The sequence below is a fragment of the Populus euphratica genome, unplaced genomic scaffold, assembly GCF_000495115.2.
Source record: "Populus euphratica unplaced genomic scaffold, PopEup_1.0 scaffold1927.1, whole genome shotgun sequence".
NCBI classification, from domain to species: domain Eukaryota; kingdom Viridiplantae; phylum Streptophyta; class Magnoliopsida; order Malpighiales; family Salicaceae; genus Populus; species Populus euphratica.
In genome coordinates, this window is record NW_011501760.1 from 1 (window position 1) to 22,666 (window position 22,666).

At 29.8% G+C, this 22,666-nt stretch overlaps 3 protein-coding genes across 3 annotated transcripts; 2 read left to right on the forward strand and 1 right to left on the reverse strand.

The window, feature by feature from the left end:
- Positions 1-3,505: 3,505 nt before the first annotated feature.
- LOC105118395 (uncharacterized) lies at positions 3,506-4,620 on the forward strand. The gene has a single exon (XM_011016339.1). The coding sequence runs from the start codon at positions 3,875-3,877 to the stop codon at positions 4,418-4,420; it is 546 nt and encodes a 181-aa protein (XP_011014641.1). The 5' UTR covers positions 3,506-3,874; the 3' UTR covers positions 4,421-4,620.
- Positions 4,621-9,611: 4,991 nt separating this feature from the next.
- LOC105118396 (protein ALTERED XYLOGLUCAN 4-like) lies at positions 9,612-12,453 on the forward strand. Its single transcript, XM_011016340.1, has 3 exons — positions 9,612-10,065; positions 10,184-10,467; positions 11,553-12,453. Exons 1-3 carry the CDS (start codon positions 9,864-9,866, stop codon positions 12,309-12,311), a joined length of 1,245 nt encoding a protein of 414 aa, XP_011014642.1. The 5' UTR covers positions 9,612-9,863; the 3' UTR covers positions 12,312-12,453.
- Positions 12,454-20,439: 7,986 nt separating this feature from the next.
- LOC105118397 (U-box domain-containing protein 40-like) lies at positions 20,440-22,103 on the reverse strand. Its single transcript, XM_011016341.1, has 2 exons — positions 21,437-22,103; positions 20,440-21,394 (listed from the first exon to the last, which is right to left on the reverse strand). Exons 1-2 carry the CDS (start codon positions 21,988-21,990, stop codon positions 20,440-20,442), a joined length of 1,509 nt encoding a protein of 502 aa, XP_011014643.1. The 5' UTR covers positions 21,991-22,103.
- Between the last annotated feature and the right edge of the window lie 563 nt (positions 22,104-22,666).

The following is a 22,666-nucleotide window of genomic DNA, read 5'->3' on the forward strand; positions in this document are numbered from 1 at the left end:
TCCAGTGGAGACCAAATCATCTTTCCATTAAAGAATTGATGAAGGGAATACGTAAGCAAACAAAAGACATTTCATTAGTAGACAAGGAAAAAGAAGAACATGAGATTATAGAGTAGAAAGAGGGAGTCCGACTTTGGTTCATTAGCCCCTGGTTGGCCTTTTTCTGCCCCTAAACTCTCTCCTAATTTCGACACCTTACAGGCTCTAAAATAAGGTCAAAGTCGTGTATCCGCTCTCAGATTTGCATGAGCTACTGCTCTCGTCCTGACCGAGATCTATTCTCATCTTGTGGGGAATCTCCCCTCTCACTCTCCACTTTCAATCTTTGAGGGTAGGGATAATACCAAAATGATGGTGGGCCTCTTTATTAGTTACTGGAAATTCTTCTCACACTTCTAAGTTCATTCGCACTTCATTTCATTTTGGATTAAATGGGTAATTGGAACAACTATTTTGGAAAACTCTTCAATAAATCTTTTTTAATAAATCATTAACCTAAGGAAACTATAGATTTCTATCACATTAGTAAGCCTTTTCCATTTCAACACAACTTCCACTTTTCTAGTATAAAAAAAATATAACTTCTATAGAAATCACATACCCTTAAAAAACCATTTCCTTTAGCCTAAATTCATATTTACTCAATTTGACATATAATTGATGCTCTCTTAAAATCTGTAACACTTACTTTTGATATTGTTCATACTCCGAATATAAACTAGAATACACTAAGATATCATTATGAGTACTACCACAAACTTATTTAGATAGAGTCAAAAAACCTGATTCATCAAATTCATAAACACTATAGAAGCATTTGTCAACCCAAAAGACATTACCAAAAACTCATAATGTCCATATTGAGTTTTGAATGTGGTCTTTGATATATCTTGTTCTCTAATCCTTAACTGATAATAACCAGACCTCAGACTAATTTTCAAAAACACATTAGCTCCCTTGAGTTAATCAAACAAATCATCTACTCGTGAAAATGGGTATTTGTTCTTCACCATCACTCTATTCAAGTGTCGGTAGTCAATGCAGAGTCAGAGAGTCACATCTTTCTTTTTCATAGATAAACACAGGGGCTCCTTACAACGAATTACTAAGGCATATAAACTTATTATCTAACAATTCCTGCAGTTATACCTTTAATTTTGTCATCTTTGCTTGAGCTATTTGATAAAGAGATTATATCGTAGAGGATGTCCTAAGTAGTATATCAATAGAAACTTCTACTTTCCTCTAACAGGAAAATCCTGACAACTCCTCAAGAAACACATTGGGAAAATCTCATATGATAGGAAAATTTGTCAACTCACTAGTCCTTCTTTTGGAATCCATTGCAAAAGCTAAATAAGCTTCATACCCTTTCACATACCTTTATGTTCTTCAAATAAAATTAACTCTCTTTTTTAATCAACTTGGAAAACATATTCAACTTCATTGTCTACTTCCACTTCAATTTTCATCAAGGCTACTTTCTTTAATTTATTTTGACATTTTGGACATCACCTATTCTTTCTATCATCGGTTATCATTACTAAATTCTTATATTGGATTAACAATGTTGGATATATCCTTTAATATGCAAAAATGAAGTTTTTAAAATCTTTGTTAACTTCAAATGTGAAATTGAAAAATAGTTATCTCTATTTGTGCAAAATTTTCAATGCAATGATGGAGGTGAATATTTGAATTATAGATTTGAAATTTTTTTTCATAGAAGGTATCATTTATCGTTTGTCAAATCCATTCACTCTTCAACAAAATTAAACTACTTGATGAATGCATAAAACTATCATTATTATGTTCGTACCATGCTTTTTCAAGCATCTCTACCATCATAGTTTTGGGTTGAAGCTCTTATGACATTTATATATACTCTTAATCATTTTTCTCATGCCACACTTCATTTTCATCTCCTTATAAGTTAGCATATCATGCAAATTCTATCAGAAAATTTGTTTATAACATGTTTTATAAGTATTTTTAGGCCAAACTGAAAAAGAGAGTTAAAATTTTATTAGAATTTAATCTCTAATATAAACTCTTTAACATGAAATATTAGCATGGTTTAAACAAATTATGAGTGAATGAGAAGTTGTTCTCAAAGAAATCTTAGTTGACATGTTTTAGTGAAACTCATAACTCTTTAAAAGAACTCTCTCTCTCTCTCTCTCTCTCTCTCTCTTACACGTGTATGTGTATATATAAATAAATAAATAAAAAAATATTTTTGGTATTTATATAGTGAGAAGTTGTAAATGGGCCTAAATGACACCTAAGCTTTTAGAAGGGAGAGATCTTATGCAAAGTGGACATTGGGTTTAAATCTACACTTATGAGCATGACTTGTGCTTGGCTCGGATTTGAGTTTATTGTAAAATAATTTTTTGGACTAAGAAATATTATATTTTAGCAACTTAAATTTAAGTTTAGGTCTGGTTTATGAAGATTTATTTCTTCTAACCTAGCTTATTATTTTGTCTAACTCTTGAATGTAAGGAATTGATTAGTTTTTCCAAAACAATTTTTTTTCAAAAACATGAAGTGTTTTAAAAGACATCTTATTTAAATTTTTTAAAAAATCCTATAAGGTTATTAAACCTTATTTAGGAGTGCACCTAAATAAGAAGGAGTTATTGTAATTCTAGAAGACTTATTAAAGTTAATTCTTTCACAACAAATGAGAATTAATATAGCTTTTAGGCAAAAAATTGGTTCTTGACAACAACAATAAATTTTAGAGTGGTTATATGCTAAATACTTCAACAAGTAATATCCCTAAATGGTTTTGGTTTGTTTTAGTAGATCTTTTTTATAGTATCAGTGATGTTGTAATTGAAGTTTTAGTGTGTTTTTAAAGTTGTTTTTTATTTCTCTCCTCCGTATAATTTATGAAGAGAGAAGAGAGAGAGAGAAAGACTTCGGTCAAATATCAAAACTTCAATGATAACATCACTAATACCATAAAAAAAAATATTTTTATTAACTTGGATATTCAGGTTAGCTTGCACGCACCTTGACTTTTTTCACAAGTCTTGAAGTTAACGACTATGTAAACCTTCAATGACTTTGAAGTTTGTGGGTTAGTGATATCTAGAAAGTAAATAAAGGGACCATAAAAAATATCTTGATAATATAAATCAATAACATAAAAAAAGATCATTAATGGTGATTAGAATGAGCCATAAAAATTGTTAAAAGACAATTGAACATCGTAATTTTCATGCAGCTCATGTAGCTCACTATGATTATTATTAATGATTTTTTATGATATTATTGAATTTATTTTATTAAGATTTTTTTATAGCATTTCTAATATTGTTTTTGGAATTTTAATGGATTTTTTTAAAAAAATCTTTTCTGTATTTATTTTAATACAAACCACTCGCGAGTCGCAGATAATTTCTAGATAACACTTCCAGTAAATATTATTTACGACCCTCGTGCTACTTTTATAAATATTGTTTCGGCCGTCCTCAAACGTTTGTGTCTCTTTACTTGTTGCCACTTACAAAGGCTCCCTCTCTTTTTCTTGTTATAACATAATATGATGCTTTTTTCACTCACAAAAGAACAGAAACACTATAATTATATTCCATCGGTCTCTCCTATGGCTCCAGTGAACTCGGTGTCCTGTCGTGCGCATCCACCGTCTATCATCTCTCTCACCGCATCTTCTGGCTCTCGGTACCCGTTAATTAAAGGCCTTTCCTTTCCTCCCTCGACAGTCAACGCTTCCCTCTCTAATTTCGTCTAATATATTTATTTATTTTATCTCTGTCGTTTTGAGCTCATTGCTACACATCACTCTCTAGGGTTCCATAAAAAAAAAAACTCCATTTAATAATCTTAGATCTGAAATTCGATGTCACAGGACGGTTATGCTATTGAACTGTACTTGGATCCAGCACTTGAAAACCAGGTGTTGAAGGCCTGGAACGTGCTAGCTCGACGCCAAATAAGCAGCCAATTAATTGAAATCGAGTCTCGCCCTCATATAACCTTGTATTCAGCTCCCTTCATTGATCCCACTAAGCTTGAATCAATCATCAAGACTTTCGCATCTAAGCAAGAACCATTACCCTTATCTCTCTCCACCATAGGTTGCCACAACAACCTCCTCTTCTTGGCCCCTACGCCTACTCTTTCTCTTCTTCAATTCCATTCTCAGTTATGTGATGCGATGAGGAGGGAGGGTATTGAGATTAGTGAAGAGTATCGCCCCGAAAATTGGATTCCTTATTGTGCAGTTGCTCAGGATGTCCCAAAGGCAAGAATGGCCGAGTCTTTATGTGTTTTGAGAGATTTGAAATTACCTGTTGCTGGGTATGCAATGGATATTGGGTTAGTGGAGTTTTCGCCCGTTCGAGAGTTCTTTTCGTTCGTGCTTGGTAACACAGTAGAAGGATGATTTTTCTTTTCTTTTTTTTGGAAATAGTTTTTTTTTTTTAATAATTTGAATGTGTTACATTTATATCAATGTTGCTAGTTTATAGCATATTAGAGATTTTGCCTATGATTATAGTTCTTGGATGAAGATTCTGCTTCTTTACCTCTATCATGCTTTCATATTAATCATTCAATATGGGGTCGTGGACGTTTGGTTCTAAATGTTAATTGTGAAAATTAGGTAAGATCTTTGGTTAAAGAGTGGCAAATATAATGGCTTGTTCTATAATCCAATCCACTTCCTGGGCTGCTAAATAATAATTAAAGTGTTTTCATGTTTGAGTCATTTTGTTTGAAGCTCAATATGGCACTCAATAATTTTAGAGTTTTTGATAGTTTCTCAGTTTTTTACAGATGAGATTAATATGTTTTGGCTTCAAATATTTATTTATATTGAACTAAACGAGTATAACCTGATTTGAGCATTAGCATAAATGTCTGAATGACTTCTAGGCCATAGCTTTCACGACCTTATCACTGTTTGCAATAGTACAATATCTTCTCAGATGTTTTTAAACTAAATAACTTCATGGCTATTGATTGTTCTATGACTTTTGGCATGATTTCTTGCTCATATTTTGGGTTTTTTAAGGTCAGATACAGTGTCCAGTCAATAGTTGCCCCCCCCGAGTTTGGTATTCTTACTAATTGACGATTGAATGAAGGTAAAAACTGGTTTCCAGTTTGATCAAGTGGCTCTAAAAGATTTTTTTTTTTTCCAGGTATAGTCTAGGCTGCTGTTTTGGCCATTGATCTCTGATCTCCCCATGTCACTTTCTCTACTAATCACAAGTCTCTTTTAGTAATGATCTTCTTCTTTACATTTCTAATGGTTGTTAGGAATAGGCTTTGCTTAGTGCTACATTGCATGAAAAAGCGTCCTGAATTGGTCTAGGTATTGGAGCCATTCCTTGCATCCACAGTCTATTTGTTTGGGTGGGTCTGTTTTCAGGAAGTATGGTCAATTTAGATTTAAAATGCCTGAAAACTTTCATCTGATGAGTTTTCATTTAATGCTTATTGTTCATAGAGCTTTGTGCTGGTGCCATTCCAAGTTGTTCAATCCTGTTCTTATCCTGCCAAAGGGATTGATAGGCTTTGCAAGAAGCCTGTTCCCTTGCCAGGATTGCATCAAAGATAGCATCAGAGTCGTGTGATAAGATCCCAGGTTTAGAACATTGGGGAAAGCCTATTTTGCTAAGCTAATGGGTGCCATTATTTCTAATAATTAGGAGTTTGCAAAGAATATGTTTTTATTGCCGATAATGGTCATAACAAAGAACTGGTACTTGAAAACGTATGTTGCTTTGGATATCTTTGTTTTTGTGTTTTGAAAAAAAAAATGAATATTTTTTTTCAAGTTAATATGTTTTTTTTTTTGCTTTCACATCATTTTAAAATATTGATATAAAAATAATTTTTTTTAAAAAATATTTTTTTAATATATTTCTGAATGAAAAATATTTTATATATTTTTATTTTTAAAAAATAAATAAAAGAAGAAGATATGAAAACATGTTTTCATCCTTTTTCTGTGAACAAAAACTAACAAGTTTTGTAGACTTTTGGAAACAAAAGATACGATCCCAGGCACGTGGTCACTCGGTGCATGTTTGGTAAAAAGGGAAATGCTTGTGTTTAAAAATATTTTTTGTTTTAAAATATTTTAAAATAATTTTTTTATAATTTTAATACTAATACATTAAAATAATTTAAAATATTAAAAAATTAATTGTAAGCAAAAATAAATAAATTTTAAACAAACAGTGTTTAAATATAGAACAAAGTACACTTTAGGTCTTGAATGTTAGGGGGGGTTTAGTGTTTTGATTATAATCCAATTATTGAGTTTTAATTGGATAATAGGTTACTAAAAATTGGGATGATTATCGATGTAGACATTTAAAGTTAACACTAGAACGCTTGAAGTCAACCGAGACCATGTTTATCATTATTGATAATCAAGTAGGGACTAGGCTGTAACTTTTTTATTTATTATTGTAAGTTTTTGGTCGGTTATATGAAATTTAATTAATTTTATAGATTTTAAAATTAATAATTATAAAAATATTTAATGATTTTAAAATTTATAAATTTTAAACTAATAACTTTTAAGAAATAAATATATAATTTAATTAATTAAATTATACTTTTCAATACTTCAAAACTTTTGATTTTACAAGTACCAATTATACTAATTTAAGTTTTCAATTAAGAATAAAGGAGTATTTAGAAATGTGGTATAAAATATATTCTCTTAAAATTTAAATTTTTGTTTTGTTTAAAATGAATTTTTTATATTTTTAAATTATTTTGATATACAAATGTAAAAATAATTCTTTAAAAATAAAAAAATAATTTTAATATATTTTTAAATAAAAAAACACTTTGAACCATTACTACAATTACTATTATAATCGCAAATACACCTCACCTCAAAAGAGTATTTTAAAAAAATTGATCAAATAAATTTTATGTTTTGAAAAACATAAAGCAAAAAAAAAAAATCAAAATAATACCAAATCACTCTTTATAAATCCATTTTCAATATCAGAAGTGCATCAATATTAAGCATATATTTTCCAGTTTTTTACTTTGCACTTCCAAGCTTTTGTTTCTGGTTTTGTTACAGCAGTTATTGTTTTTGCACTACTTTGTGGAAATATTTAAAAGTAATGTCTAACACATGAGAAAAGGATGTATATATTATAAATGTGTTTTATTGTATAATGAAATTTGTTAATTGAGGAATGAAAAGATTATGCATGTGTTTAATATAATCAATTCAAATTATATGAATTACTGATTCATAAAACAAGGTTGTGATTATTAATTAAAGACTAAAGCAAAATGTTGATTTTTCTGGTAAAAAGCAAAGGATAAAGGATAAATGTACAAAGTAAAAAGCTTATAAGCAAATATTTTATAAATGTTAGCTATTAAAAGAATATTTAGGAACCACTGTATAAATTATATTCTTAAAAAATTTAAATTTTTTTATTAAAAAAATATAAATTATATTCTTAAAAAATTTATATTTTTTTATTAAAAAATAATTTTTTAATATATTTTTAATTATTTTAATATGTTGGTTTTAAAAATAATTTTTAAAAAATAAAAAAAATATTTTTAAAAAATTGCATATCCAACTACCTAACCAGTAAGCTATTGTGTTGAATAAAGGGGAGAGCGAAATGAGTGGGATCATTTTGAAAACCTCTTTAGTCAAAATTTTCATTTCCATTGCTCTGTTTTCTTGTTTTGCCGAAGATTTATTTTTCTTATTATTATCTTTATTTTTAGACTCTCCAAATTTTAACTCCTTTCCACCTAAAATAGCACTCATAAAAAAAATTCTAGAAACCTCAAAAACTCAGTCTCCAGTTTTAAAACACCTTTTAATCAGTTTAAAACTGAAAATGAAACCCCATATATATATATATATAATATAAAATTAGGAATTCTGATATATTTTTTCAACATGGTAAAAAAAAAACCATCTCTATTTTCATATGTATCTGTAGGTCAGAGAAAAGAGAAATCAAAGAAGAAAGTTTTAGGAGTTGTGTTCTCTCTCTTCTCAATTAACAACGTTATAAGGGTTGTTAGCTTAAATTGATGGAGGGTTTTATAAAAGGCTTTGAGATGAAGAAAATGCTGGTGATTTCATTGAAAACAGAGGTTGGAGAAGAAGACATCAAGGAGGAAAGTTTTGATTTTAGAGAGAGAGGGGGACGAGGCTAGAGTTGTTTATGGGAAAAAGACGGAAAAAGATGAATAATATATTTAATTATTATTATTAATAAATTACAAATTAGAATGTCGGTAACAATTTGCTCCTTGTTTGAATCTCCCTTTGTTTTCCAGGATGCCGATGGAGGCTTAGTGGGAAATTAAAGAGGATTGGAAGTGGAGCTATGGTCGAAGAAAGGTGCGCATTTTCACAAGATTATCTCCGTGATATCAGGTTAATTGGTGGTGACCCCACCACTCCACAATCACACGCCTTCACCGAATATCAAATGTTTACACCTGTACGAAAATCTAGCGGTCAGCTCATTCGAAGTTTCTGATCATATATATAGTTCTTAATATTAGTATTTGTTATCTTAATTAATTTTATAAATTTTAAAAATAAAAAAAAAATATAAGTTTTTAATAAACATATAAATGTTTTATGATTTTAAAATTTATAAAACTAAAATTAATAATTTTTAGAAATCAACTTCAAAATTAAAACATTTAAACTGTTGACCATTCATCTTTTTATTCCAATTCAAAAGACAAACACACCTTTTGACGAAATAGCACTTATGAGTCCCAAAGCTACATTGCAAATAGCAAATGGGTTTCTGACCTTTAAGCTTTTGCTAATTTCTTCCCAAATCTTTTTATAAACCGAGTAACTTTTGTTTTCCATGATTAATCATATTTATGGAACTATCTTATCATATGGTTAAATGTTATGATTAGAAGAATATGTGTGCGCATATACTCAATTTTCCATTAAATAAAACTCGTAAAGAACATAGATGTTTTCATTTTATTTTATAAACTAATTTAATATTTATTTTATTTATTTATTTGTGAGTATTTCATGAATAAATACTTTTCTTGCATTATACCATGGTAAAATTATCATGGTTGGATAATAATATTGGACAAAATCAACCTAGTTACTTGACAATAATCTAGCGAACGTTTTTTTGATATCTAGAGTAACTAATAGGTTGTTTCGAACCAATTTTCTAATAGCATGGTAATTTATCTATTTAATATTCATGTTTTAATATTTTTTTATCTTAAAAGGTAACTTCCTAGATTAAAATGATTCTTAATCGATGGGCTTTTTAATTTAGTGATGTAGTTGTATAATTAAAATATGCAAGGTAAATAGATGGCATAATTATAAAGAAATCAAATTAAGGAATACAAAGCAAATGCCATTCTGTTTTTCAAGTGATCGTAAAAAAAAAAAAAAAAAAAAAAAAAATGATCGTAAAAAAAAAAAAAAAAACAAGTTGTAACCTATTTTCGTTACTTTATGGTGGCAAAAAGCTGATTAGAGGAAGAAAGTTTGAACATTGGGGACTAAGTTGTTAGGGGCGTGCAGTTTGGGTACTAATTTATAGTTTTCCTGAGCATTTTTGATCACAGAACTACAAAGTTACAACTTACAAGGACCTATGCTCTGGTCCTCTACTGCTCTCTTACATTGATCGACGGAAGTTCACGTCTTCTCAGGTTCCTCCCCTTGCTGTTTCCATCTGCGAAGGAGAATTGTCCTCCTTTAGAGAAGAAACTAAATCACCTCTTCTCTTAGAAATACACAATCCGACTCCCCCTCCCGATCTCTCTCTCTATATATGTATATCTCGGTCTAACTTTATGACCATGCATGAAAAATGAAGCTGCCTTCTTGCTCTTGTTCTGCTTTCAAATGTGGCAAAAAGGACAGATGGCTTAACATGGAGAGGCCTATTCCTTTCTTGTTAATAGGTTTAACGACAATTCTCAGCTTGTTCATTCTCTACACTCTAAACCCTTTAAAGTTCGTCACCGAACATGACATTGATCAAAAGCTCCTCTTGATCAAACCACACAAGGGTACTTTCTCAAGAATATATGCATGCATATGGAACATCTTTCATTCATCTGTACGCTATTCATATGTATAAAGGCAAACTATGCACCCTCTAATTGTCATGCTGTGTTGGTTTTGTAGAAGAAGACAAGTGTGACTTGTTCAACGGCAACTGGGTACCTGATTTTGAAGGGTCGATATACACAAATTCCAGCTGCGCAACAATTCCGATCTCAAAGAACTGTTTCAGAAATGGAAGGAAGGACAAAGATTTCCTTAATTGGAGATGGAAACCAGAAAAATGTGATCTTCCTAGGTTTGATGCCACAGCCTATTTAGACATCGTTCGAGGAAAGACACTGGCATTTATCGGTGACTCTGTTGCTAGGAACCATATCGAATCACTTCTATGTCTCTTGTCCCAGGTCAGTTGTTTAGTTTTTCCCTTTCTTTTTTCTTTCCCCGTTGATGGCAAGACTTGAATCGATTAAGCTTTCTTTGGAATTGTGACAAATTTGATGACAGACAGCTGTTACTTTCAAGGCACCACATTGTCTGCGCGTTATTAAGTTTTTGTTTTGGGTTTGGTGTTCGTTTTCCCTTGTATATATGAATCGATTAAAACGGTGAAGTTAGGAAACTCTAATTATCTGTGCTAACATTGATTCTCTTGGTTTGTGCTGAAGTATATGATTCCTTGTTGTTGGAGCATGTGTAGGTGCATGGTGGGTCAGGTGCTGCAGAGCACTTTGAATATCTATTTAGAACATGGAATTACATTACCTGGTTATCTCTTTTAGGAAGAGTTAAAAAGACAAGTAATTCACTGCCCCTTTTGATATATAAAGTAGACTCCGGGGCAACCATGATTTTCCATCACGACTTGCTTTTTTGAAGAAATTGTCCAAAGGTCGAGTTTAGGAAAATTTTCGAATTATTGAATCGGAACTTTGGTTTAAAGGTGTTATCTTCATATAAAGTGAATGCCAGAAGGTAGGGCCAGTGGTCGGAATGAAATCCTAATGAAAGGTAATACTGATGTTTGAGTTTTCATTTTGACCTATCGTGACAAGTCAATTGCTTCATTTTTACCTAGACTTGTCTCTTCTTCTGCTCATCAATTACCAGTTGCTTCCTCTGTAGTCTCTTTTCATGCATGGAGCATCGTTCCCTGCAGATGGAAGGGGAGTGTAGGGTGCTAATTTGACATAGCTATTATGATTAGATTTGAGAACTCCTTGTTATAGTCGAATATACGTCAATAAAAGGTCTTGATCACCGAGGCGATGAAAAAGGAAAGAGCTCATCCATGGTTTTTCTGTTGACATAAAATTAGTAGCTGAGCGAGGTTACAAATATTTCAAGTTCTTGTTTGTACATGTAACCAATGAATACGAAACCTCATATCTTAAACTTAAAAATCTTGGCTCTAAAACAGGGTGTGGAATAGTTTTAAAATCTTTGCGTTGAATCTGACAAAAAAAAAAAAAAAACCTTGTAAATCTTGCAGAAGGAAGTTCCTGTAGATGCATATTTGGATTCTGAAGATAGGAACCGGATTTGGCACTTTCCTGTCCATAACTTCACCCTTAAAATGCTCTGGACAAAATTCCTTGTGCATGGAGAGGAGAGAGTGATCAACGGTTCATCATCTGGCATTTTTGACTTGTATCTTGACAAAGTTGACGAAAACTGGGCGAGAGATCTGCATAACCTAGATTATGTTGTCATCTCTGATGCACATTGGTTCTTCAGACAGATATACTTACACAGAGGTTCTAATGTAGTTGCGTGTGTTTACTGCAACGAAGCAAACATCACTGACCGAGGCGTTGCATTTGCCCTCAGAATGGCATTCCGAGCTGCATTTAGTCAAATTAATCACTGCAATAAATGCAAGGGCATAGTCACATTGTTAAGGACATTCTCTCCATCCCATTTTGAGCATGGATTTTGGAACACTGGAGGGAGCTGCAACAGGACTAGTCCATACAACGACCAGAAGATTAATTTTGGAGCTCATGAGTGGGAAATTAGGAGCATGCAGGTAGAAGAGATTGAACGAGCAGAGAAGAGAGGGAAGAAAGGGAAGAGCTTTGGGGTTTTGGACGTCACCATGGCGATGCTGATGAGACCTGACGGGCACCCTGGAGCTTTCTGGGGTAATCAATGGATGAAGGGTTACAATGACTGTGTTCATTGGTGCCTGCCAGGTCCGATTGATGTGTGGAATGATCTCTTGCTGGCTGTCCTCAGGAGGCTGGATTAATGTATTGGTGAAGGCTTAACAAGGCAGGATTCATAATTAGCGAGGAGATATATCTTGTTTTTTCCAGGCTGAAGGCGACCAGTTGTTTGAGCTCAAAGGTGTAAATCATTTAAGTGAACTTATAAATAATTTGGTATTATTTAAAAACCAATTTAAATGCCTGTATGTATTTGGCCAGTCCAACCATTATTGGAAGGCCGTCGCTTTCAATAATAATAATAATAATAATAAGAAAAAACATAGAATTACTAGTTCTTAATTTTTTTAATTTCAGATACAGGGTATTGTATGAGCTTGATTTAGCCTAAAATTAATTAATTATATTCAAATCTATCTTTATTTCTCTTTGTTTGATATGGATCTAAGCTATATATAGCGCAAGTTTTGATCCACACCACCACAAGACCAATGTTTTTACTTATCTTTTTGAAGTAAATTTCCATAAAAGAAGAAACAAGTGGTATTAATTATCTAGTAATTCTGGACAACATTTTATATATAAACTTCTAACACATAAATCCAACTCTATTTCTAATTAATAAAGATATTAAAATTTAATTTAATTTGTAAAACTAGATTAATTCTGTTTTTTTAGTTATATCCCTATTCCTACATCTTACAAAAACCTGTGTAGCAAGGGTAACAACAGAGAATTCTACACTATGGGGGTAGTGATAGAACAAGGGTAAAAAATATATTTTACTCAAAATTATTTGTCGCTTGTTCTTTAAATCTATAAACACTGCAAGGAAAAAAAATAAAAAAAAAATAAAAAAAGAAGAAGCCTATCTATATCCTTAATATTTAGCTCATGTATGGTGAAATAAATTCTTTAAAATAAAAAGATGCCTAAAAATATAATGCTAATATTATGGTGTTAAAAATGAACAAAGTCATGAATATAATTTTTATTCATATTATACACCTTAGAAATTTGAATTATGTATAGAATTTAGTTTAACCAAAGACTCCTTAAGTAAATTACAAATATTGTATAATATTAATTTTATATAATAATATTTTTATCTTTTGAGTTATTCTTTTAAAGTGAATTCGACGTTCAAAATTTATATAAATAGATAAAAAAAAAATACTTAGAATTTAATCAGCAAGGAGGAAATAACTATCTCAAAATCAAATAAAATGTAAACTCCATACTAACTGAACCCAAAAAAGAGTTTAAACGAGTGGCAACGAATATAGAATGTAGTTAATCATAAAATTGGTGGCGAGATGTTTTTATCTATTTGTAAGCATTTTTTTTATTGAAAGTTTTGTACTCTAAAATTTTGATAAATTGAGTACCCATTTTAATTTTTGTTTAAAACTTCAATAAAATTATAATGAATGTTACAATAATTAAAAAAATATATAAAGTTATGTGATAATAATAATTGATTTAAAAACTTGTTGATGCATGAAAGATTATTGGAGTGATTTAGTGAATTAGTGAAGCTGCTTATAGTCATACAATAAATAAGTGGTTTATTTTTGTTATAATTTTCTTTATAAATTTCCCATAAATATTACTTGTAAATTAGTTAATTCATAAAAATATAAATAGTGATTTTGATAATATATATATATATATATATATATGAGTTGAGATGATTGATTGATATCTATTAAGAAATATCAAAATATTAACTTTGACTTTCATATGAAAATATTATATTAATTAATAATCAAAATAGGTTGACACATGAAGATACCAGATTGATTGGCAGCTAAAATGAGTAGACGGAATTAATGATAATTGTTAAGGAATATCAAATTATTGACTTTGACTTTCATATGAGAATGTTATATTAATTAATAATCAAAATAGGTTGATTAGATTGATTGATATTAATAAAGAAATACTAGATTATTGACCTTTATATAAAAATATTGGATTATAACAATTAAGATAGATTAATCAAATAAATTAACATTCATTAAAAAATACTAAATTATTGATTTTCAAATAAAAATATCAAATCAATAAGCAACCAAGATGGTTTCCAAGAAAATCGATATTAAGAAAGGAGTGGGTTGAACACGAGAGTGTCGAATTGTTCTTTTTAACATGGTTGTTCTTTTTAGCATCTCTTTCTATTCTTCTAATGCAATGCTCTCAATCACCTCGTACTACCCTTTGTTATGCATCATGTATAAGGAAAATCCATCGGTTATTCATGAGTAAGGCAGGCTCTTAAGAATCCCTATATTAGTAAAAGAGAATTTATGCTATCTCATTGTTAACATCATTTGTTATGCTTACTCCTTCTCTTATTAGAATCTGGATAATATCCATGTCAAATAGCTTCTTCGAAGCATTCCTTCTAATTCCAGGAATTCTCTAAAATTCACTTCCATACTTGGATTTGATGGTGTGTAAAAGACCTGCAATATATACATTCATCATCGTAAACAGGGAACCCACTAAAAGCCCTTGCCTGAGATTAGTGAGTCAAAGTTAGACATTGAGTTTTTATGAAGTGTCATCTATATGGTATTATTAATAATAAAAACATATGGTCATTGGATAAGGAGATTATATAATAATGTGTGTGAAAGTTGACATACAAGGACAAATAAACCTTGATCTTAATTTGATATTGCGTGAGACCAAAGATTATTAATATTCTTTACTTGTAACCTTGTGGTTGTCATCTATTTTTTGAAATTTAGATTTAATTTTTGCTATCTTAGTGTGTTACCAAAGCATTTTGAATGATCCGATCCACGAGGATACTATTAGAAAAGCAAGTTAGATAGAAATCGAAGGAATCAAAAAAAAAAAAAAAAACAAGATCAGATTTAGTGTTATCACATTAATTTGTATTCATTGGTCAATTATGTATGTGTGTGTGTCTATATATATATATATGTGTGTGTGTGTGTGTGTGTGTGATAATAAATAATTATCATTACAAAAGTGTAATTAATTAGTTAGATTGTGATAAAGACTACTAGATTTAAAAGTTTTAGTGACAAAATTTTCTATTAATATTTACACCAGTAGTCCATCTATGATTATTTTATCGACGGGATCATAAATAAAAAATATTTGTCGAAAAAATACTCATCGGTAATTTTTGATCTATCAATTAATTCACCATTAATAAAATTACTGATAGCTTTACAAACGGAATATGCACACCAAAATAAAAAATTACCTACTTTATTTTGTTGGTAATTCCCTTGATACAATTTAGCATATCACCGATAGTTGAACTATAAGTAATTCCATCAATAAAATTACATATTATTAACAAAATGTCATCGATAATTCTATTGGCGAGTTAACAGTTGCAATGATTTTTTTGGTAATTTTTTTCAAACTTACATATATTGATGATTAGTATTTAAAAGTGTATTTTTATTAAAGTTTTATATTATCATATTACACTTAAAGTATCATTAAATTTCCTCACTCAAGCATATTTTATAATAACAAGTTTTATAATATAAGATAGCTTTAATTTATGGTAAATGCTCATTTTAAATACAGACTTATTTTACAATTTAAAGGATTGATTGATGTGATTAACTATTGAAATTGAAAAAATAAAGAGAGGGTCAAGTTTAGAAAAAATATATTGGTTCAGTCCAAATTGAAACACCGTTTAGTCATTGGATTATATCTGAAGTTATAGAACTTGGATTTAAGCTTGCTTTATATGGATGAAAAACTAAGATATAAGCCCAAAAATTTTATAGGGGTCCAAGATTTAAAAAGATCGTTTTCAAGTTCAATTGTAGCAACAACAAAAAAGTAAAAATATGTCATGTAGCCTAAACACTGTTTAGCGTTCAGCCTATATCTTGAGTTTTAAAAGTCTAAATAAAATTAATTTTTTTATTGGAAAGTTAAGACAATTTTCTAAAACCTTCATGAATACAGTCTGTTCAAATTCTAATGTTAGCAATAATGTTTTGTTTAGATACGAAGATAAAAATTATCATTAAGTTAAGATGTAGCACCCACTTAATAATTAGAAAAATAATTAAAATAAATTAAAATAACGATGAAATATACTGACAAACTTGTTTGGTCGGTAAAATCATATTTAATTATATAAAAATATATATTTTTTTAAAAATATATTGAACTAAAGTAGAAAATAATTAAAATAAGGATGGCAACATATATTAATTAATTATGATAAATAAATAAATTTACAAAAATATTAGTTTAGCTCAAGCTTATTTAATCTATTTTAATAGTTCTTTTAATTTATTATCAATTATCTACATAAAGTTAAATTTTTACATATTTACCAGAAATTACAACACGTTAATAAAATTAATTAAATACAAAACGGACCCGTTAAATAAACCATTTTTTATTTCATCACAACACGCTTAAGTAAAAAATTTGATATACGTTTCGTCAATTTACAAACAAATATAATTTTATAATTTCTAAAACAAACCATAACATATATAAATCATAAACCTATATAACAATTTTATTTGAGAAAAAACTATAAAACAAGTAAACACTCAAACAAAATAGTTATACTACAAAAATATACAAAAAAAATTAACATTTTAAAATTATATTCAAATAAAAGAAAAAAAGATAGATTTGCTTACTTAAGGTACAAAATCTTTAATAAAATTTGAATCAGAACAAAGATGTTGATAAATTGAGTGTTATAATGACTGAATTTATTGTAGCAGGTTGAATTATATTGACATTGGAGGAAGGGGGTGGTTGTTTGTTGCAAAGAAAAATACATAAAGAAAAAGTAGAAACAAGAGAAGTGAGGGTCAAACATTATGTCATAAATTAAATATTATTAATGAACTAACAAAAAAAATATTTTGATGGTAATGTCATCAGCAATTCTATTGGTTTAACTGTCACGTCACCATATGATTTTTCTTCTTGAATCCCATGGTATTAACGATTGTAATGTCGCAAGTATAAACTAATGAAAAATTTTCATCAGTATATTCACGGATAAATTTTATCATCAGGTTAATTTTATCGGTAATGTAGTTTGCAAAACTTACACATTATTATATTATTTGACTTTTATTTATTTATTTATTTTATTATAATTCCCTTAGTATCTATTGTAGAAATATTCCTGTTGATGTTTATCTATAAATTTAGCAATGAAAAATTCTGTTATAAATATTAGCGGTATTTCTATTTATGATACTAACATGTTTTGTATTTGTTATCTTATTCATTCTTAATATTTTGCTTGTTAAATGGTTAATCTAAATTTATTTTATATAACACTTGGTATAACAAATACTTGACACTTTCATAACTCAATCATATAGTATAACCGATACCTTTGCTATAAAAGGAACTTAATTTGTTGTTGATATAAGTTATAATCATGAATATCTGACAACATTTACAAGTATTAAGATTATTCGAATAAGATAACTAATGTAATCATATTAACAATTTATAATCTAATTGAAACTTTCTTTGTGTGTGGTTTCCAGTTGAGCAATAAGAAGATTTTATACTATACTTGTTTAAAATACCATTAGTAGATCCTCTAACATTGATGATTATTTTATCCTAATTTAATCTTTATATTAATCTTACATCTCAAAGTCCTCATCATTATCATCATCATCATCATCATTTATAATTTATATAGTTAACCTCACTATGGTTTGACTTCGGTCTTGCCGAGTTATTTATACCTTCAATACTTCTGCACTTGAGAGAAAACATTAATCTTTTGTTACATCAACTAACAGATTTATTTTGTTACTAAGTTAACAATAGAAATGACATTTGTTGTAATTTTTTTCAAACTTTCTAGAATACACCGACAAGCTTGTTTCGTTAGTAATATCATTTTTAATTATTTAAAAATAAATATTTTAAAAAATACATTGAAAAAAGTAGAAAAATAATTAAAATAAATTAAAATAACGATGAAATATATTGACAAACTTGTTTTGTCGGTAAAATCATATTTAATTGTATAAAATAAATTAAAATAACGATGAAATATACTGACAAACTTGTTTGGTCGGTAAAATCATATTTAATTATATAAAAATATATATTTTTAAAAAATATATTGAACAAAAGTAGAAAATAATTAAAATAAGGATGGCAACATATATTAATTAATTATGATAAATAAATAAATTTACAAAAATATTAGTTTAGCTCAAGCTTATTTAATCGATTTTAATAGTTCTCTTAATTTATTATCAATTATCTACATAAAGTTAAATTTTTACATATTTACCAGAAATTACAACACGTTAATAAAATTAATTAAATACAAAACGGACCCGTTAAATAAACCATTTTTTATTTCATCACAACACGCTTAAGTAAAAAATTTGATATACGTTTCGTCAATTTACAAACAAATATAATTTTATAATTGCTAAAACAAACCATAACATATATAAATCATAAACTTATATAACAATTTTATTTGAGAAAAAACTATAAAACAAGTAAACACTCAAACAAAATAGTTATACTACAAAAATATACAAAAAAAATTAACATTTTAAAATTATATTCAAATAAAAGAAAAAAGATAGATTTGCTTACTTAAGGTACAAAATCTTTAATAAAATTTGAATCAGAACAAAGATGTTGATAAATTGAGTGTTATAATGACTGAATTTATTGTAGCAGGTTGAATTATATTGACATTGGAGGAAGGGGGTGGTTGTTTGTTGCAAAGAAAAATACATAAAGAAAAAGTAGAAACAAGAGAAGTGAGGGTCGAACATTATGTCATAAATTAAATATTATTAATGGACTAACAAAAAAATTATTTTGATGGTAATGTCATCAGCAATTCTATTGGTTTAAATGTCACGTCACCATATGATTTTTCTCCTTGAATCCCATGGTAATAACGTTTGTAATGTCGCAAGTATAAACTAATGAAAGTTTTCCATCAGTATATTCACGGATAAATTTTATCATCAGGTTAATTTTATCGGTAATGTAGTTTGCAAAACTTACACATTATTATATTATTTGACTTTTATTTATTTATTTATTTTATTATAATTCCCTTAGTATCTATTGTAGAAATATTCCTGTTGATGTTTATCTATAAATTTAGCAATGAAAAATTCTGTTATAAATATTAGCGGTATTTCTATTTCTATTTATTAATTTTTTGATAGAGAGACAAATATAAAAAATTATATAAGGTATCGTATATTACATGTACTCTAAAGCCCATTATCTATTTGTTGCGTATGAATATTGCAATGTAAATGGAGAGTTGGTTCCATTATGGGCTAGTAGGAGATGAAGAAAATGGATCATGGATCCAAGTCACCCATGACAGGTCAACACAGACCCATGATCTCATGGAATGGAAGGAGGGGAAAAAATTTAAAAGAAAAAAGGTATTAAATGGGTTCAGAAAAAAAAAAAAACATTCCGAGAGTTCTGAAACATGAGAAGAAGAGAGCAAGAGAGAACAAAATTGTTCATAAGCTTTTCTAAGAAATTTGTCATTCATTAAGAACTAAGCCAAAAACTCTTTAATACTCTCAAAAGAATTGGACATTGATGCAAATATTAAGTATGGTTTGTGTTCATATAACATGCAAGTACATTTACTTGGTGTTGATTTGGTGGTGAATATTGAAGATATGTTTAGAGTAATTACAAAAAATCCCATGAAACATTTTAGACTAATTACAAAAAATTTCATGAAACATTTTACAATTTTTTTTTATATTTTTATATTGGTTTTTTCAACATTTGCTTTATTTATTTGAACAATTTTATGAACTTAGGTTATTGTTCTATTTATTTGTTTTTGTATTTTAAAAATATTTTTGAAAAAAATTAATTTTTTTTATTTTTATATTAAATTAATCTTTTTTAATATTTTCATATTGTTTTAATGTATTTATATCAAAAATAATTTTTTAAAAATAAAAAATATTATTTTAATATATTTATAAATAAAAAATATTTTAAAAAATAACTGAAAGTTACTTTCAAACAACATAAAAAAAAAGGCGCGCCAATTAATAATTACATCTCTTGACGAAGAAGGAACTATTGAATTAACAAAACTAACGAAGTTAATTAAAAAAAGAAGGTCTAAACTCATGCGTTTGTGCTCAGCCCATTCTTTCCACCACCGAATCGACATCGAGTTGATCAAGAGTCCTCCTCTAGCACTTCCTCCCAATTCACATCCTCTTTCTCCATTCTTGTCTCCGTCATCATCTTGAATATTCTCCTTGCCTTCTCGTTAGCGCGCTCGCTTCCTGTCTTCTCCACTTGCATCAACACGTCCACCGCACCTGCTGCCCTTGCCAACCTTTTAAACCTCAGACCTCCATGACTCAGTCCATACAAAACAGACACGCAAATATCCCGAGTTGACTCAGATTTTAACTCACTTCTCCTCAACAAGCCCACCAAAACCTCCACCCCACCTGAATCCCACATCGCATGCCGGCCATCCGGACTCAAAGCCAAGTTACACAATATTAATAGAACCTGACTCTCCATACGACTTGACTTCACCATCTCCAAAAGAATTGGCACTGACCCAAGTTTTACTAGCTTAGTGATGTTGCTTTGAACTAGTGAGAGATGATATAAAGCTAAGCTCGAATCATGCCGAGTCCGGTCACTCTCAGCGCATTGCAGCAAATGTAGAAGTGGAGGCAAAGCACCCAAAACGCCGATTGCAGTCTTGTTACGGTCATCAAGTGCTAAACTAAAAATTGCACCACAAGCATGCTCTTTTGCCTCAGGGAAACCTCCTTTTAACACATGAATCAACAAAGGAAGAATTCCAGACCTTACTATCTTAATTTTGTTATTTTTCTCTAAAGACAAATTAACTAAACAAGCAACTGAGTTGACTTGAATGTTTGTGTACCTCGAAATGATCAAAGGCTGTAATACTGAGAGAAGCCGAGAGGTACAAAGCTGCAGTTTGGTATCATCTTCTCTAGCTCTTGTTGTGTTTCTTAATGAAATGAGACCTTCTTCAATCTCAAACACTAGCGGGCTTTTGAGTTTTCTAACAAACTCTTCATCTTTGGGGTTAGGGTTAAAGGCTTCTATCTCGGCCGTGGAGGATGAAGGAGAAGAGTAGTAACTCGATCGATTCTTGAGTTGGAGGGGAGAATCGTCTGAGCACCAGGAGTCATGAGTGCTTGGGGTCTGAGTGATCAAATCAGTTACTACGTGATCAATCCCAGCACCAGTGTCTTGATGTTCGTTCTTCTTTTGAGGTTTCGGTTTCTGTCGTTGGCTTTCTAATATTTTTGCGCGGACAAGCTTTTCTGCAGAGAAGAAATCGAGGGTCGTTTTATCACTAGGCGGGTCTAAAGAGTAATTTCTGCACCATTCGAGAATGGTGGATTTGAGAGCTAGATTGGGAATGACAGTGGAAAAATCAGGAACGGTGCCATCCATTAGAGTGGGTGTGAAACCCAGAGTATTGCAGGCTTGAACACAAGCACACTCAAATGTATGCCCAGAGGAGACAATTACCGGGTCCTTCATGAGAGCACTGGAAACTGGACATAGAAACTCTATCGGGATTTCTGATGGCTTTGTCTTTTGCTTTGATGATCTGTGAAAGAAGATTTTCCATTCTTTCTTTTCAGTTTGCGTGTGATGTCTCTCAATAGCTCCCTTGCGTATTGTCTTGTGGATCCTTAGCCTCGCCACAGCTTCTTGAAACTCCATGACTCTATTTGTCCCTCTGCGTCTCAATCTCACTAACTGGTTTTGTTCAATTATTTTCCTCTTCTTTTGTAATATCCAAATGTTGATGTTTATCCATGGTTTAAGAAATGCAACCAAAGAAGAGAATGATCAGATGCTTGGTCAGCCAAATGCGGATGTTTTGTTGCCCACAGAGATTGATCAAGAAGTTGAGGGGTGGCATGTTGGTCACAAAATGAAGACCAAGTCTTGGGAGAGCGAGAGAATTTGTTGGGGTTTGGATGATAATATGGTGATCTTGTGAGCTGTCTATGCAGATATGATTCCTTTCCTTTGCCTTCGGAGATCGAGCCATCGGAAAAGAAACAGATGATGCTCCGAAACTTGTCCCTCCCGTTCACACTCCCGGAATTTGTTAAGAGTTTTGAACTCAAGATTTTTTGAAAGAATAGGAACAATAATGCTCATTAAACTAAAGTTATGCCTCATTAGCTGCTTTTACACCAATTAAGACGAGTTAGTGGTTGATATTGAAATAGTGATTAATTTTTAATTTTTAATTTTTTAATATATTAAAATAAATTTTTTATTTTATAAATTTTTATTTTTAACATTATTATATTAAGCAAATTAATTTAGAACAAAAAATATAATTTCTTAAAAAACAAGGCCACACCGCAATATTAAACAAAATAAA